This window comes from Glycine soja, chromosome 10 (genome assembly GCF_004193775.1).
Source record: "Glycine soja cultivar W05 chromosome 10, ASM419377v2, whole genome shotgun sequence".
NCBI lineage: Eukaryota > Viridiplantae > Streptophyta > Magnoliopsida > Fabales > Fabaceae > Glycine > Glycine soja.
Window position 1 is genome coordinate 42,874,288 of NC_041011.1, and position 14,168 is coordinate 42,888,455.

The window sequence follows — 14,168 nt, forward strand, 5'->3', positions numbered from 1 at the left end:
ATTTGCGGGTCCTAATAAATCTTTTGGAGATTTTGCTAGATAGTCCCTAGTAGCTTCACCGAAAAGAGTTTGGAGAATTGCTAGCTAGCATGTGCTTGAGAGTCCTAAATAGTTTATTTATTGACTTATCAAAGAAAAAGTTTACTAATGGATAGCAAATCAAACAAAACTTGTCCACAATTTAGACCAGGAAAGGGTTATCACTTTGCAATGCGCACTTGGTGGTGGCATAAGCAACTGCAAGATGGGGTTTGATGTGGATGTAGCTCAAAAACGTGACCACCACAACCAAGCGAGACAGCTAGTTAAGGAGGAACTAGTACTAATCAATCCCTCTCTGCACATCATCAATTTCTCCAAATACTGTGATTTCATATTTCATATTTAAGGAGGAAGTTGTTTTTTTTTTGTTCTAAGTAAGGCTACAAGTGTATTCTCTAGAAACAATTTGTCCGCGAATATTCTCATTTGTAAACAGATAGATATTGTATAGTGTATTCAGATTATTCATATATATAATGAAAAGATATTGTATTCTGATTGAATCGTCACGGAACTATGGTCCACCATGGAATCAACATACAGCTCCATTATTAAGTAGTGTAAGTCCAGAGCCAGAAAGGGATTGTTCACTTTTCCGGTTACAGGTTCTTGTTTTTTTGTGACAGGGTGTTTTGCAATTCGTTCAATTGAATGATGTATTAGTTTTGGTACTATGTTACTTTACCTCACCACTCTGCACATTAATGAACACTCCTTTTCTCCTCTTGGATGGTAGTTACTGTCATCTGTCACTCACTTACTCATTTTGGGTTAATTTATCTCTTTTCTGGTCACAACCTATTGAATCAGATATTAATCTCATTTGCCGTGTGTTGACTCTGCTGGTGGAAGGAAATTTTACATATTACTGTTACCGTTACTATTTTGTTATATTGTTTGTTAATTTTTTCACTCTGTGAGTTGAGTTTGTTTACTTTTATTCTTGGCGTCTCTTTCTTCCCTCCACTTATCCGACGTTCAACGTTTTCCTTTGTTTTTTGTTTTGTCAGGCAATTCTGATTTCTCTCCCACTGGAACAAGGAAGAATGCTTCTCCTTCACTTGCAGAGCTGTCAGCCATGGATTTTACTACCATCCCACACCCATCTCTCATCAATCACCAACAATTCCAGGCACTCTCTCTCATTCTCTCTACACACATAGAATTATAGAATTTGGAAGCAATTTATGTTACTTATGATGTCTTTGATGGATTTCCATGTATTCAAGGTAGAAAACCTTTGAAGTGGGTTAGATAGGTTTTAGATGAAAAATTCTCTGTTTAATTGCTAATGATACTTCACAGGAGGCATATGCCCTGCCACTTCAGCTGGATCAAATCTTCAGCATTACGCACGCGTTGTCTTAGAGTGCACGGTGAAGGTGAGCCCCATAAGTCTAGAGAATTCAATAATTGACTTTATCTGTTCAGTTTTTATCAACTGAAATCATGCTGCTTTCTTTGAGTGTGTGCAAGATCTTAAGCTTGTCATTGTCAAGTTTTTGTAGGGTAAGATCATAAAACTGAATAGAGATTTATGTACCTGCTTAAATATGTCATTTGTGACATCATTGTCAATTGATAATTCAAACTTCACTCAACCAATTTTTTTTATTCAATTTTGTGCAGATAAAATGGCCTAATCCAATTTTTTCCCCAATCATTTCTCCCACTTTACAAGTTACTGCTTTGTCTCAAGCTTGTAAGCTTGGAGTTTATCTATGATTTTGGAGTTTTAATGACTTGGTTTGTTGTTCACTGCTCTTATGTTACTGATCTACCCATTTCCAAATTTGATTACTGTTTTGACATTTCTTTTGTGTCCCCAATCCATCAGTATTTCTTATAATTGAGCAATGAGATTTTTCTTTAATCATTTAGCTCTCTAATTGGCCACTACATATTATTTTCTTCTCGTGGTCTTCTCTTGTTCTGTGACCGGTTCTGATGTGTTGTACTCTTCCCTTTTCTCATGCCTATGAAATTATAAAATAAGTGATCCAACTACGTTCACAAGTCTTAAATTGTTTGCATCTGTTAGATCTTGTACTTTCATTTCTTATTTCTATTTTATCAAAGGTTTCAATTGAGTCCTCAACTATGTTGTTCTTTAAGCTTTAATTTGCTGCAGTTGTTTGCCTGTTTATGACAAGCGGCACATTTGTTTCTCTTTCTACTACACATCTTGAGTCTCCTTTCCACTTACTTTTGGAATGGGCTCATGATATATTCATATAACACACCAAGAAACTTAAGCAAGTCTGAAAAGATTAGTGATTCACACTGTCAAAATCCTAAAACTTCATTTCCAGCATATCTTGGGTTTTATTTATTTTTGGAGTGTGTGTGTTTTAGTAACTTCCTGAGTGGATTTGTCTTTTGCAAGACGGTTATAAATTGTTATCTGTCTCCTTTTTTTGGTTCAAATTGTTTTTTCTGGAATGTTTATCTGCATGAGCTTCTATACTTTCCTATTGGAGGCTTTCGATCTGTAATCAACTTTGATTATTCTTTAATCCTTCTTTTCTTTTAGAAGAACTTAATTCTGCTGTTTCAGCTCTTAAATATTTGCTTATTTGTTGTCTACCTTACCGTTTCCCGTGATATATTCTCTTTTTTGTTTGATTTGAAGTAAATTCTATGAATTAATTTTTTGATGGCTGTTCTTACCTAAAACTAAAAGGTGAATTGATGAAATCCCTGTAGGGAGATGGGAAGTTGATTCTCTCAGGTCAGAGGTTAAGTCAAATTCCACCACTTACAAACATGTCCCGGAAAATTTGGGCACCAAGTTTGTTTGGATGAAGAAAAATAATAATAGTACCCAGGTGAGAAATGCATGATAAAACTAGGAGAATGATATACATTTGTTATATTAATTGTGTTATTTTCTTTTAACTAAGTGCACATTGTTCCTTCCATTGTGCTGGTATTTATACTTTTTGCAATTCAAAATTGAATTTGATGATTAATATTATTTTAGTGTTGAAGTGATAGTATTGCTGCATTTCCCCCCTAATTCCTTATTTTGAAGCATGTGGTGCATGAGAACAACTATGTTTTTTTTAACACCAAAAATCCTTTACATTCTTCCCGTCAATAATGCCTGATAATGGAGTAAGTAAAATGAATGATAGCCATACTGGCTAAAAGAAACTCCTTGTAGGATTGCTTGTTAAAGATATTCCATGATCCTCTGTTTCTTTTGTGCAAGTAAGGATTTTTGAAAATGGTGTTGCAATTACCAATGTCATCACATAACAGGCCCAGTATTTCCAATGGGAAAATACCAACTATAATTTGAATGGCATTGTGTGCTGATAAATTGATGTATTATTAGGATTTGGCTTGCTAGACTTTGCAGTACTTAGTGGTAGCTAAATCTCTCAAAACACTATGTTCTGCAGGATCCACAGGCTAGAAGCATGATACAATTTATGTCATTGTACATCATACTGAGAATGACCCATAAGCAGTTGTATGATCTGATGATAAATGTTGGCCAAGCAGTACTTCCACATGTGTTTCAGATTTGTAGTGCAACAAGCTTGCCTTTTGCTTGTGTTTCTAACGCCTTGAATAAACCTAAGCCTCTTAATTTAGATGTGTCCTTGCCTTCTATTCATGATATTAGATGGAGCTTAGCACGGTTGTTATACTTATTTAACATGCAGCTTGATAGAAATGTTGCCATGTAAGTTAATCACTTCATCATTTATTTGGCTGAGAACTTTTCTATCCACTGGTTGTTTAATAAACTTTAAGCACCTCACTTGACGAAAGCCTTTTAAGTAGCATTACTTATATCCTTTTGATGTGTTTTTCTTGGTATCAGATGATTATATTTAGTATCAGTTTTGCAGCCTTAGTATGTTATAACATAGCTATAAGGCAAATAATATGCTATATACGTCATCTTGCAAATGATTTGCGTTAGTGTGCACTTTTAGTGTATTGTCAAGCTAAAATGGTTTATTTGTCATGAAGATAACTTCAAAAAAGTCTGCCATTTTATCATTAGTTTTGGTGTATAATGTTCATGAATTTACTGTAAACAGAAACCATCTTTCTTTGTGAAAAATTGGCAGCTTTTTGGATTTATGGTCATCTATTCTTGCATTATTTGTTATCTTGGTGGATTTGAAATAGATGGTTTGGTTTATATTATAAGAGTTGAGTTTGCTAGCAGCTTTTGGAAAAACTGTTGTGAGCTTTCAGGGGAAAAAACTGGACTATTCTCTGGAAACATGACTCTTTTATGGAGATTTAGTGCATATGGTTGGAGATAGAGAGGAACACAAAATGTTTATGGAACAATAGTTTTTAAAAATTAGCTATGGGTAGGAAAGTTTGCATTGCTTCTTTGGGTGCTATGCTTCTAGAACACTTGCATTACTCCATTGCAGCAATTCCAAAGGACTAAGGAGCTTACTTTTTTGAGGCCAAGAAGGCTAACTGAGAATTTTTCTGAACACTTAGTAAAAAATATGTAAATTGAGTGGCTTTATTCTATGAATGGAGCCAGTGGGTCTAGTTTATGTTACAAACTATTTCCTGTTATTAAAAAAAACTAATGATATATACATGCTTGTTGTCTGAAACAATCATATAGACTCTTTCAGGTTCCTTGCGGTGCTCCTTTTAGTGTGCTTCTCATTTGTTGTCGTTGGTGGTCTCCTGTTCTTTAAGTTCAGGTAATCATGGATAAGTCACTGTTTTAAGAGTGTTCTGAGTTCATTTTTATTGCTTTCCTTTGCTACCGACTGAGTTAGATCCCGGCGGCTTAAAAATTTGGTACTTGAGGTCACTGTTGTTGTGCTTATATATGTTTGTTAATCTGGTTCAATATTAAATTATCCAGGGGTAACAAAAATTCTCTGGAAGATTGTCTCTGGGAAGCCTGGGCATGTCTTTGTTCATCGTCTACTCATTTAAAAGTATGTTGATTTTGTTGTGGACTTTGTAATCCAGTTTTTTATTCACCTCTTTCACATTGTTTGTAAGCATTGTTGTGTAACCAAATAACATACTTTTTGTTCCTCCACAGCAAACAACACGTGTTGAGCGTTTTATTGGTTTTCTTCTTGCAATATGGGGTATATTGTTTTACACTCGACTTCTAAGTACGATGACCGAACAATTTAGGGTAAAATCTGAAGTATTAAGCATTCATTAAGCAATCTTTTCTGTGCATGCCATTAATTTTTAGTCTTCACAACAGAGTAATATGCAAAAGCTCAGGGACGGAACCCAAGAGCAAGTTCTGGAGACTGATCATATCATTATCTGTGGGATGAATAGTCATCTTCCCTTCATATTAAAGCAGTTAAATAAGTATCAGGAATTTGCTGTTCTCTTAGGCACAGCTACAGCTAGGTAAATGGTTCAGACAAGGTAGTTTCCCATTACCCTTATCTTGTGTTCTAATTTCTGGCTTCTGCAATATGCTTTTTCATCTCTATGCAGGAGGCAGAGAATCCTTCTTATGTCTGATCTTCCAAGAAAACAGATTGATAGAGTAGCAGACAATATTGCAAAAGATTTAAATCATATTGATGTCCTTACAAAGAGGTATCAATGCTGGGTAATTTCCTATTTTAATCATGGAAGCACCTTTTTGTAGAATTACAAATTGTTTCTTTTTTTAAGCCAGAGACTTTTCTGTACTACTTGATTGATTCTGGTGAAAGTTCTTTTTAGAGAATGTAAAATAGAGTGGGACAGTGTGTGAAGAGATCACATTCGCAAATTATACTACGAATGAAGGATTTCTTTTTTTATAGCTTTACTGCCTGGAAATATATATTGCTAAATACGGATAAAATGCAAAAACATTATCCTCTTTCATTTTATGGAGGTAACATCTTGCTGTATGTGTGTCTGTTGTTTCCCTGTTTATGGTTGACTTAATATAATTTTTTGTGTTTAATTTCACTGTAAGTTCCTCTTGTTTGCTTATGAGAGCAATTTAGTTCCTTAAGCTTCAATTTTTAATTAGAGAAATTAAGGTCATTGACACAATAAAGCTATGCAGTGCATTTCCACTGATATCTGATTGAGAAATTCCTATAGTCAGAGAACCAAAAAAAGAAGCTATTAACATTATGATATATCTCATCACAACAGTAAAGATAATGAAGCATCCTAAGAACTGCATTAAACAAATCCAGCATTTAGAAAAACTCTCTACTTAGTTCATATGTGGCCACAGAACTACGTTAAAATTGTGAGTGTTTATTTCTGTAGTATGTAAAAGCAAATGTAATGAATTGCTGTCATATGTTGAGTTGGTTTATCATCTTGAAATTTTTGGCTTTACAGTTGCAGCCTTAATATGACCAAATCATTTGAAAGAGCAGCAGCTAACAGGGCACGTGCAATAATTATACTGCCAACAAAAGGAGATCGGTAAGAGTTGATCAACTTAGCTTGTTATTGTCAGGTGGTTATAGTCTTGATAATGCAGTTTAAATTGAAATCACTAGAGTTGTTTCCATGAATTTACTATTGAAGAGCACGAGAGCATATAATGATGTTTTGTAATTTTACCATAAATTATCTTAGGCATAGTGGTTACTGGTTAGAGCTTTCATTATTTTAGTGTCTGCTAAAGTTATTATAGGGATTTTAGGAAGGTCGACAAAGCTGAGGGAGAGAGAGACGTCTGAGAGAGACATTTGAATGATTAAGCTCCATGTGTATGTATTTATTTTATGCATAAAACTAGGGTCACAAGTGTATGTTAGTGTATGTCCATCCCATGTCCCAATGCAACAGGGACTCATTCTAACACTTTTTCTCAAGCCAAATCATAAATGTTGATCAAGTTCAGCTTGTTACAACTAAACTAGTAATGACTATAGAGAAAGCCTTTGTAAACAAAATTTTCAGTTGCTTGATTGCTAGATATGAGTGTCAGACTGATTATCGCTTCATAATCACACTGGTAAGGTGTTTGGAAGCAAGTGTTGAATCCACATCAGCTCAAAAGTTGTTTATGCCATAGTATGATACTCAGCTTCAACACTATAGCTTGCAGCTACAATACCCAGCTTCAGCACTATACCATGAAGCTCTGGCTTTATCCAGAACAAAAGCACAATATCCAGCACTGAATGTTTTTGTGCATAGGATATATTATTTGTGAGTTAGAGCTTCTGAGCAGGTGGTGTATGGTGAAGACATAAAATGGCTTATAAAACTCGCTGGAAAAATAATGTCTGACCAGATAACTGTCAAATTACTCAACTTTTCCTCAAACCTCCAGTATATCTTTGGGTCATTAAATTCTGTCTCATTATCTGCTGTAAACTTCACACTTGGTTCTGTTGGTATCTCACAAACTATGTTCATCTAACCATTTTAAAAATGTGACATAATCATGGGTATTTGTTTTTTAACTTCAGCTAAAGATAAAAATTTTGTGAGGAGTTTGTCAATGGATCTAGGGACTTTAATGAATGAGAAAATATTGCAGATTGAACAGTTGGTATAATCCTTTTCATTAGATAATTATATTAAAAGTGTGGTGTACTTATTTACCCAGACTTGTAGTAATTGTAAGACACTTGTACTACACTTAATTTATCAGTATGAATACAAACATGGATCCAAATTAATTATGAAGTTACTTCACCTTATATATGGCAATCTTCTTCCTCTTTCTAATGCACACATTTTCTCCATATGAATAAACCGGGGAACATTTGTTGTAGTTGAAAAGCTTTTTCTCTGACTTTCCTATATCCCATGTAGACCAATTACAATGTTCAATTGTTCACATATATAGCTTCAGTTGTTTTAGTAGAGTAACTAGGTTTTACTTAATTTGACTTTTGTCATGTGCTGAATTCCACTTAAATGAAGTTAAAGGATTTCAGATTGTTTGTATGCTAGGTATGAAGTTGACACAGATGCATTTCTTTCTGTTTTAGCCCTTCAACCAATTCCAAACATGGATTCTGTCCCCACCATTGTTGAGGTTTGTTACTTATGAGCAGCTTTATGTGTAACTAAAAATAAAAATCAAAAGCAGAGAAACTTTATTTGAAATTTTATTAATTAATGGATATAGGTTTCAAGTTCCAAGACATGTGAGTTGTTGAAGTCAATCTCAGCATTGAAAGTAGAGCCAGTAGAAAATGTGGCATCCAAACTATTTGTTCAATGCTCTCGGCAGAAGGGACTTATAAAGATCTACAGGCACTTGCTAAATTATCGAAGTACTGCATTTATGCTCTCTACATTTCATATATGCCATGTTTGTATGGATTACTTCATATTTCTTAAATATTCAATAATGGTATTTTATATTTGTTTTATTTTCTAGAAAAATAATTCAGAATATATTTCAGATAAATTCATTTTTTTTATAATTTGTGAGTTGAACCTAGCAACCACCAAATTATTCATTTAGCAGGTTTCTATTTTTTTCAATTAGTTGTTATCAATGTAAATAAACTGTCAGAAAGTTGCCTTAATTGATGTTACTCCTACTATGTCTTAATTGCTGCCTCTTTGGGGATTGCTTTAATTGCATCCTTGAAGGGTTGTGTTTAGTCCTTCAAGGCCTAGAGATATGATTGCTTATAAAGTTTGAGCAATCCTCGCCTTAGAAGCCGGAATTGTGGGGTTCAATTAGGCTCTAAAGCCAAATTCTAAGATGGTATCAAAGCCTATTCTAGATTTGTATCCCATAGCTTTGGGAGTGAGGGGGTGTGTTGGAAAGTCGTGTTAATTGTGGATTCTTTGGGTTACCTTAATTGCAGTGTCAAGGGGGTGTATTTAGTCCCACATCGCCTAGAGATATGACATAAATAGAGCTTATAAAGCTTGATCAATCCTTACTTTATGGGCTGGTTTTGTGAGATTGAATTAGACTTAAATATCAAATTCTAAGATGAACATAAAGTGTATTTTATTTTAGACTTTTTATTGTTCTATCCTTTAATTTGGTATTGGCTTCCATTCCTAGTTTAGTTGGTGTTACACTAAAGTAGGCTGAGGTAAAATCTTGCCTTAAATTTGTAAACTGGTTAAACCTTTCGTGATAACTTTTTAGTTGATGTACATGCATTTATTCTTGAATTCTAATTTTTAGTTATCATTTGCAGAAAATGTATTCAATCTTTGCAGCTTGCCTAATCTAGAAGGACTGACATATAGACAAATAAGACATAGATTTCCAGAAGTAATTACTTTCTTCAAATGTAATTTCTTGACTCAAATTTTCATTTATAGACTTTTCATTAATGCTTTCTACTTTGATATTATTTCAGGCTGTTGTATGTGGTCTTTACCGGAGTGGGAAAATATACTTCCACCCAAACGATGGTGAAATTCTGCAGCAAACCGACAAAGTATGCAGACTAATACATACCTTTGTCTAATTCACATTTATATGATATCTGTCCTGTCTACCTTTTTGTCATGGAATTTATGAGCTCATGGTTAAGGGCCCATCTGTTAAAGCTTAAAAAGTGATTCTGTGATACAACTTTTTCTGAAACTACTAATTTTCACTTACAAGAAAGCACTAAAGCAACTTACTTTTTCTAATTTTTTTTGAAAAATTTACATATGTTATTAGATTATTCTTTAGGATTATTTCCCTATCTCTTATGATCTTAGGATTTGTTACCATATTTCCTTATCTCGTGATTTGCTTCCTTTTTAGTTAGGCTTATGATTAGTATAAATAGGGGTTAGTGCTTTAGGTTTTATGATCTTATCATCGCATTGTAATACATCACATCACATCAAGTCAATGTCAATCTCATAATATTTAGCCTCTATTCTCTCCTTTTGCTTTCTCTTTACTTAAAACTCCATAATTTCAACAAAGGGCATGGGTCATTGTTGCAGATCTTTTTATCTCACCATTGTGCGTATAAATTGCAATCAGAACAGAATCAATGATCAAACAGTTGGTAAACTGGAAAAAGAGAGTTGGCGTCAGAAGAATGAAATTGGATTAATTTAGGGCATAGTACATTTTATGTTCTTGATTCCTTGGTATGAAAGTAAAAATTGCGCTACTTTTTTGACAATTTCCCTAAAGGCAGTTTTCCCATTGCCAAACTTTGGCCTTCTCAACTAGAGATTCACCTTGATGTCAAAAAAACAAAAACTAGAGATTCACCTAGGTTGGCATGTTTATTACAAATGGGTAATCAATAAGATGGTTAACTCTTGTATCCGCTTAAATATCCAGTACAAGTTTTGTATATGTACTGCTCTGCAAGCAAAATGGTAATCAATAAAATGGTTAACTCTTGTTCTGTGTTACGATGTTTTCCCATTAATATATTAGGCTTAATTTTATTGTTTGTCTACCTAGTTTAGTTTTTCATTTGTTTTCCCTGGTTTCATTTTTTATAATGTTGTACTGCTTGTCTCAAATCATTTTGATTAAGTCCTTCTAGGTATTGTTTATTGGATCCAGTTCACCAACAGTACAATGGCCTGTTGGTTAAATTTTAGTTTAAATTAGTCAATTTTCAAAGCTGACTAGCATATGTTCTGATTAGCTTTCCTTGTTAGGTATTGTTTATTGGATCCCTTCGGGATACAAATACTAAAAAGCCAGAAGTAATCCTAGATGGGAAAGAAGGAATGTATGAAATTCATAATGAGGAAATACTTGAAAAGGATGTGGAACATGCCATTGAATTGAGTAAAGTAAGGCTTGCTAATATTGTAAAACGGCCTAATAGATCAGGTTCCAAGGTATGGCTTCCGGTTCTATGTTGTATACATGTTTTGAATGAGCATGATACCATATATACTACTTGACATGTTAACCTTTATTGGTTATCATCGTTTAGGCATCAGATGGGAATCTTGGACCGAAAGAATGCATTCTTTTACTTGGATGGCGCCCTGAGGCTGTAGAAATGATTCAAGAGTATGATAACTATCTTGGTCCTGGAAGTGTTTTGGTATGTCCTTATATATCTTAGAATCTTTGTTGATCAATCCTAGATGGCAAAAAAACTTAAGTATTCTTCCCCTTATGCCTCCCCCTCTCCCCCCCAATAATAATAAAAATCTTTTTCAAAATAATAATAATAAAAGACGTAGTATTTTTCCTTGATTTCCTGGAAATGTTGTTAGGTTCTATATATATGAACTTCTCTAACTTGGAGAAGCAAACTTAATATTATTTTTTCATATTTCCAATACAAGCATTAATCCATATTTATAGGCTGAACTTATTAAAGGAAAGACGGAAACAATGAATAGGCTAAATCTATTAAAGGGAAGACGGAAAATACAAGACATAAAATCTATCCTAATAGGAGTTTCTTAGTGAATACATCTACCATTAGGAGTCTCGAAGGGATGTAGGCTATAGCTATAACATCATTGTCTATCTTCTCCTTCATAAGGTGCCTATTTCTTTCTATGTCCTTAGTTTTATAATGTTGCATCGGGTTGTGTGCAATACTAATAGCAGAATTATTATCACAAAAATACTTCATAGGTCCTTATATTTTATCATGAGGTCATCAAGTATAATCTTCATCCATCATACTTTACAGATATCGTGAGCCATAGCTCGGATCTTTGCTTTTGCACTTGACTGTGCAACTACATTTCTCTTTGGTTACACCCTTTCTTTGGTTGCAAATGTACTATTTTCTAACCTTTTGTCCTGTTCATGTCCTTTTCAAAATGTATCGAGCATATAATAGAATCCACCTATCATGTTCCAATCTCAAGTTAACATGTCTGCCAAATGCTGCCAGTGTCTATAATGCACATTGATGTTGTCAATCTAGTGGAATTGCACTTTGAAGGAATTAAGCTGGTTTACTGTTTTCTATATTTGTGTTAATCTAAATATTTGTGTCAATCTAAAATGCATTACCCCTCCAAACTAAATACTTCTGCTGCTGATGTGGATTCATCTTAATTTTGAACTACCATCAAATTCATAACCTTGGAAATTTTTTAGGGTTTATCATACGACATTTCCCCCCCTTCTTTCTGCATTATATATGCATTCACTTTTGGAAGTTCAATATTTACCATTTCTGGCCATAAATAATATGCAGGAAGTGTTATCAGACACACCATTAGATGACAGGATCAATAAGGCAAGCAACATCCATGGTCATAACAAACTCAGGAATGTCCGAGTTTCACATCGGGTATTGTCTCATGCAGTCAATTAATGTATCAAATTTCTTTTAGTGTGGTCCTGCTTCCGGTATCATCTTTCACTTCTTTCAATTTTGGCAGATTGGAAATCCCATGGACTATGACACCTTAAAGGAAACCATTTTGCATATTCAGAATTCTTTGAAGAATGAGGATGTTCCTATGTCAATTGCTGTCATATCTGACAGAGACTGGCTTCTTGGAGGTAATTATGCATAAAAAATTTGTGACTGGAAATGGCCTATGATGATTGACTATTCTTTTTTCAGATCCATCTAAGGCAGACAGGCTGTCTGCTTATGCTCTCCTCCTTGCTGAAAATATCTGCAACAAACTCGGAGTTAAGGTGATATTTTTACCTTCTCTCTCTCTTTCTGCCTTGCATATTTTTTATGCTGATAGGAATTGTTCATTTTGAAATATTAGTTATTCTTATGAAACAGAGAGAGGTAAAGCATAGTTGGATTAAATTGGATGTTTTGTAGGTGCAAAATCTAGTTGCAGAAATTGTTGATTCAAAATTGGGGAAACAAGTAATTCTCTTGAATTTTTTTTAACCTTTCAAATTTTATATTGTGGTATCTTTTGATGACGATATTATATAAAATGCTGCAGATTAGTAGAATCAGGCCATCAGTGACCTCCATTGCAGCAGAGGAAATAATGAGCCTCGTAACAGCTCAAGGTCATTAATTTTTATTCTCTTCTGGGTTGAGTTTTTATAGTTGTGGTCTATTTTATTTATCAAGGTTAACTTTATTTTTCAAACTTGAAAAATCAGTGGCCGAGAACAGTGAACTGAATGAAGTTTGGAAAGACTTACTAGATGCAGAGGGAGATGAAATATATATTAAGGTAATATCTTTGGACTTTCATGTTTTGATACATTTTTCAGTAAACATTCATCCCAAGAAAGGTGATATGTGTGATACCTTGGTGTCATGAATTTTCCTACCATACCATTTTCTTTCATGGATGAATTCCTTCCTTTATTACCCTACATTCCTTTTGAAAAAAATGTACCTTAGGAAATGAATAGATGACAAATTGATTTGGCACGACTTGCTTACAACATCAACCTATGTTACAAACATGTTTTTTTTTTTCATAAAAGTATACGGCCCTTAAATTAGAACATGAATGTCAACCTGCTCCAAAACAAACGAACAATGCTGAGGAGTGAGGACCCTTTTATTTATTGTCTGCATGGTTGCTGTTGTAGCAGTGCAGTTTACTCTCCTGTTTTCTTATTGCAGGATATTGGCCTATACATGAAAGAAGGAGAGAATCCATCATTTTCTGAGCTTTCTGAGAGAGCATATTTACGGAGAGAAGTAGCTATAGGATATGTGAAGAACAAGAAGAATGTATGCAAACAGCAGTCCAAATTTATTTTTCAGTACTTCATTTGAACATGCTACTGACAAACCTTTTCTATTTGCAGGTAATCAACCCTGTTGCCAAGTCTGAGCCACTCTCTCTTGAAATGACTGACTCCTTGATAGTCATATCTGAGCTGGAAGGAGAGCAACCCGTTGTTTTGTAATGCTGAAGCTTTAATCTTGTCAAGAATTTTTTTGGAAAATTCTAACCCCAAAAATTTGGGGCCATTGATTTTGATGATTGATGATTAGGATGATTCAATATCATTGTGTTACTCTTTCATCATTCGAAATAAATTGTGTATGGTTTCTCTGTCTCTCTGGTTCTCTCTCTAAGGATATTCTTCAGTAGGCAACCAAAAATTAATCTCTTTCAACATGGAGAGATATTGCCTTTCCCATAAAACTTTTTCATACATACGACTTGGATTTGAATTTTAGTCGACATGCTCTAGGAATCTACTTGTCTACCAACTATGTTAAGTCTTGCTGGTCAAATTGTTAGTTTGTTACTCTTCCTGATAGCCACTCATTGTTTTTTACATTTTGATTAATAACTTTATATTTTATATATGTAAT

General features: G+C 34.1%; 1 protein-coding gene across 6 annotated transcripts; it reads left to right on the top strand.

The window, feature by feature from the left end:
- Positions 1-159: 159 nt before the first annotated feature.
- Positions 160-13,952, top strand: LOC114370530 (putative ion channel POLLUX-like 2). Of its 6 annotated transcripts, none has more exons than XM_028327909.1 (25): positions 160-319; positions 1,053-1,174; positions 1,348-1,424; positions 2,749-2,870; positions 3,450-3,736; positions 4,665-4,736; positions 4,904-4,979; positions 5,090-5,188; positions 5,264-5,418; positions 5,509-5,613; positions 6,364-6,450; positions 7,939-8,023; positions 8,117-8,264; positions 9,156-9,232; positions 9,321-9,401; positions 10,585-10,770; positions 10,869-10,982; positions 12,102-12,197; positions 12,289-12,412; positions 12,477-12,553; positions 12,693-12,740; positions 12,823-12,892; positions 12,989-13,062; positions 13,464-13,574; positions 13,652-13,952. In XM_028327909.1, exons 1-25 carry the CDS (start codon positions 245-247, stop codon positions 13,751-13,753), a joined length of 2,670 nt encoding a protein of 889 aa, XP_028183710.1. In that variant the 5' UTR covers positions 160-244; the 3' UTR covers positions 13,754-13,952. The 6 variants fall into 6 exon arrangements, with proteins under 6 accessions (XP_028183710.1, XP_028183708.1, XP_028183709.1 ...); XM_028327907.1 differs by lacking the exon at positions 160-319 and adding an exon at positions 335-647; XM_028327908.1 differs by lacking the exon at positions 160-319 and adding an exon at positions 336-602.
- Positions 13,953-14,168: the final 216 nt, after the last annotated feature.

Coding starts and splice junctions, on each gene's coding strand:
- LOC114370530 (XM_028327907.1), top strand. CDS start 519: ATGAAAAGATATTGTATTCTGATTGAATCGTCACGGAACTATGGTCCA. Junction 8,265..9,155: donor GCACTTGCTAAATTATCGAA/GTACTGCATTTA, acceptor TATCATTTGCAG/AAAATGTATTCAATCTTTGC. Junction 12,554..12,692: donor GCAACAAACTCGGAGTTAAG/GTGATATTTTTA, acceptor GATGTTTTGTAG/GTGCAAAATCTAGTTGCAGA.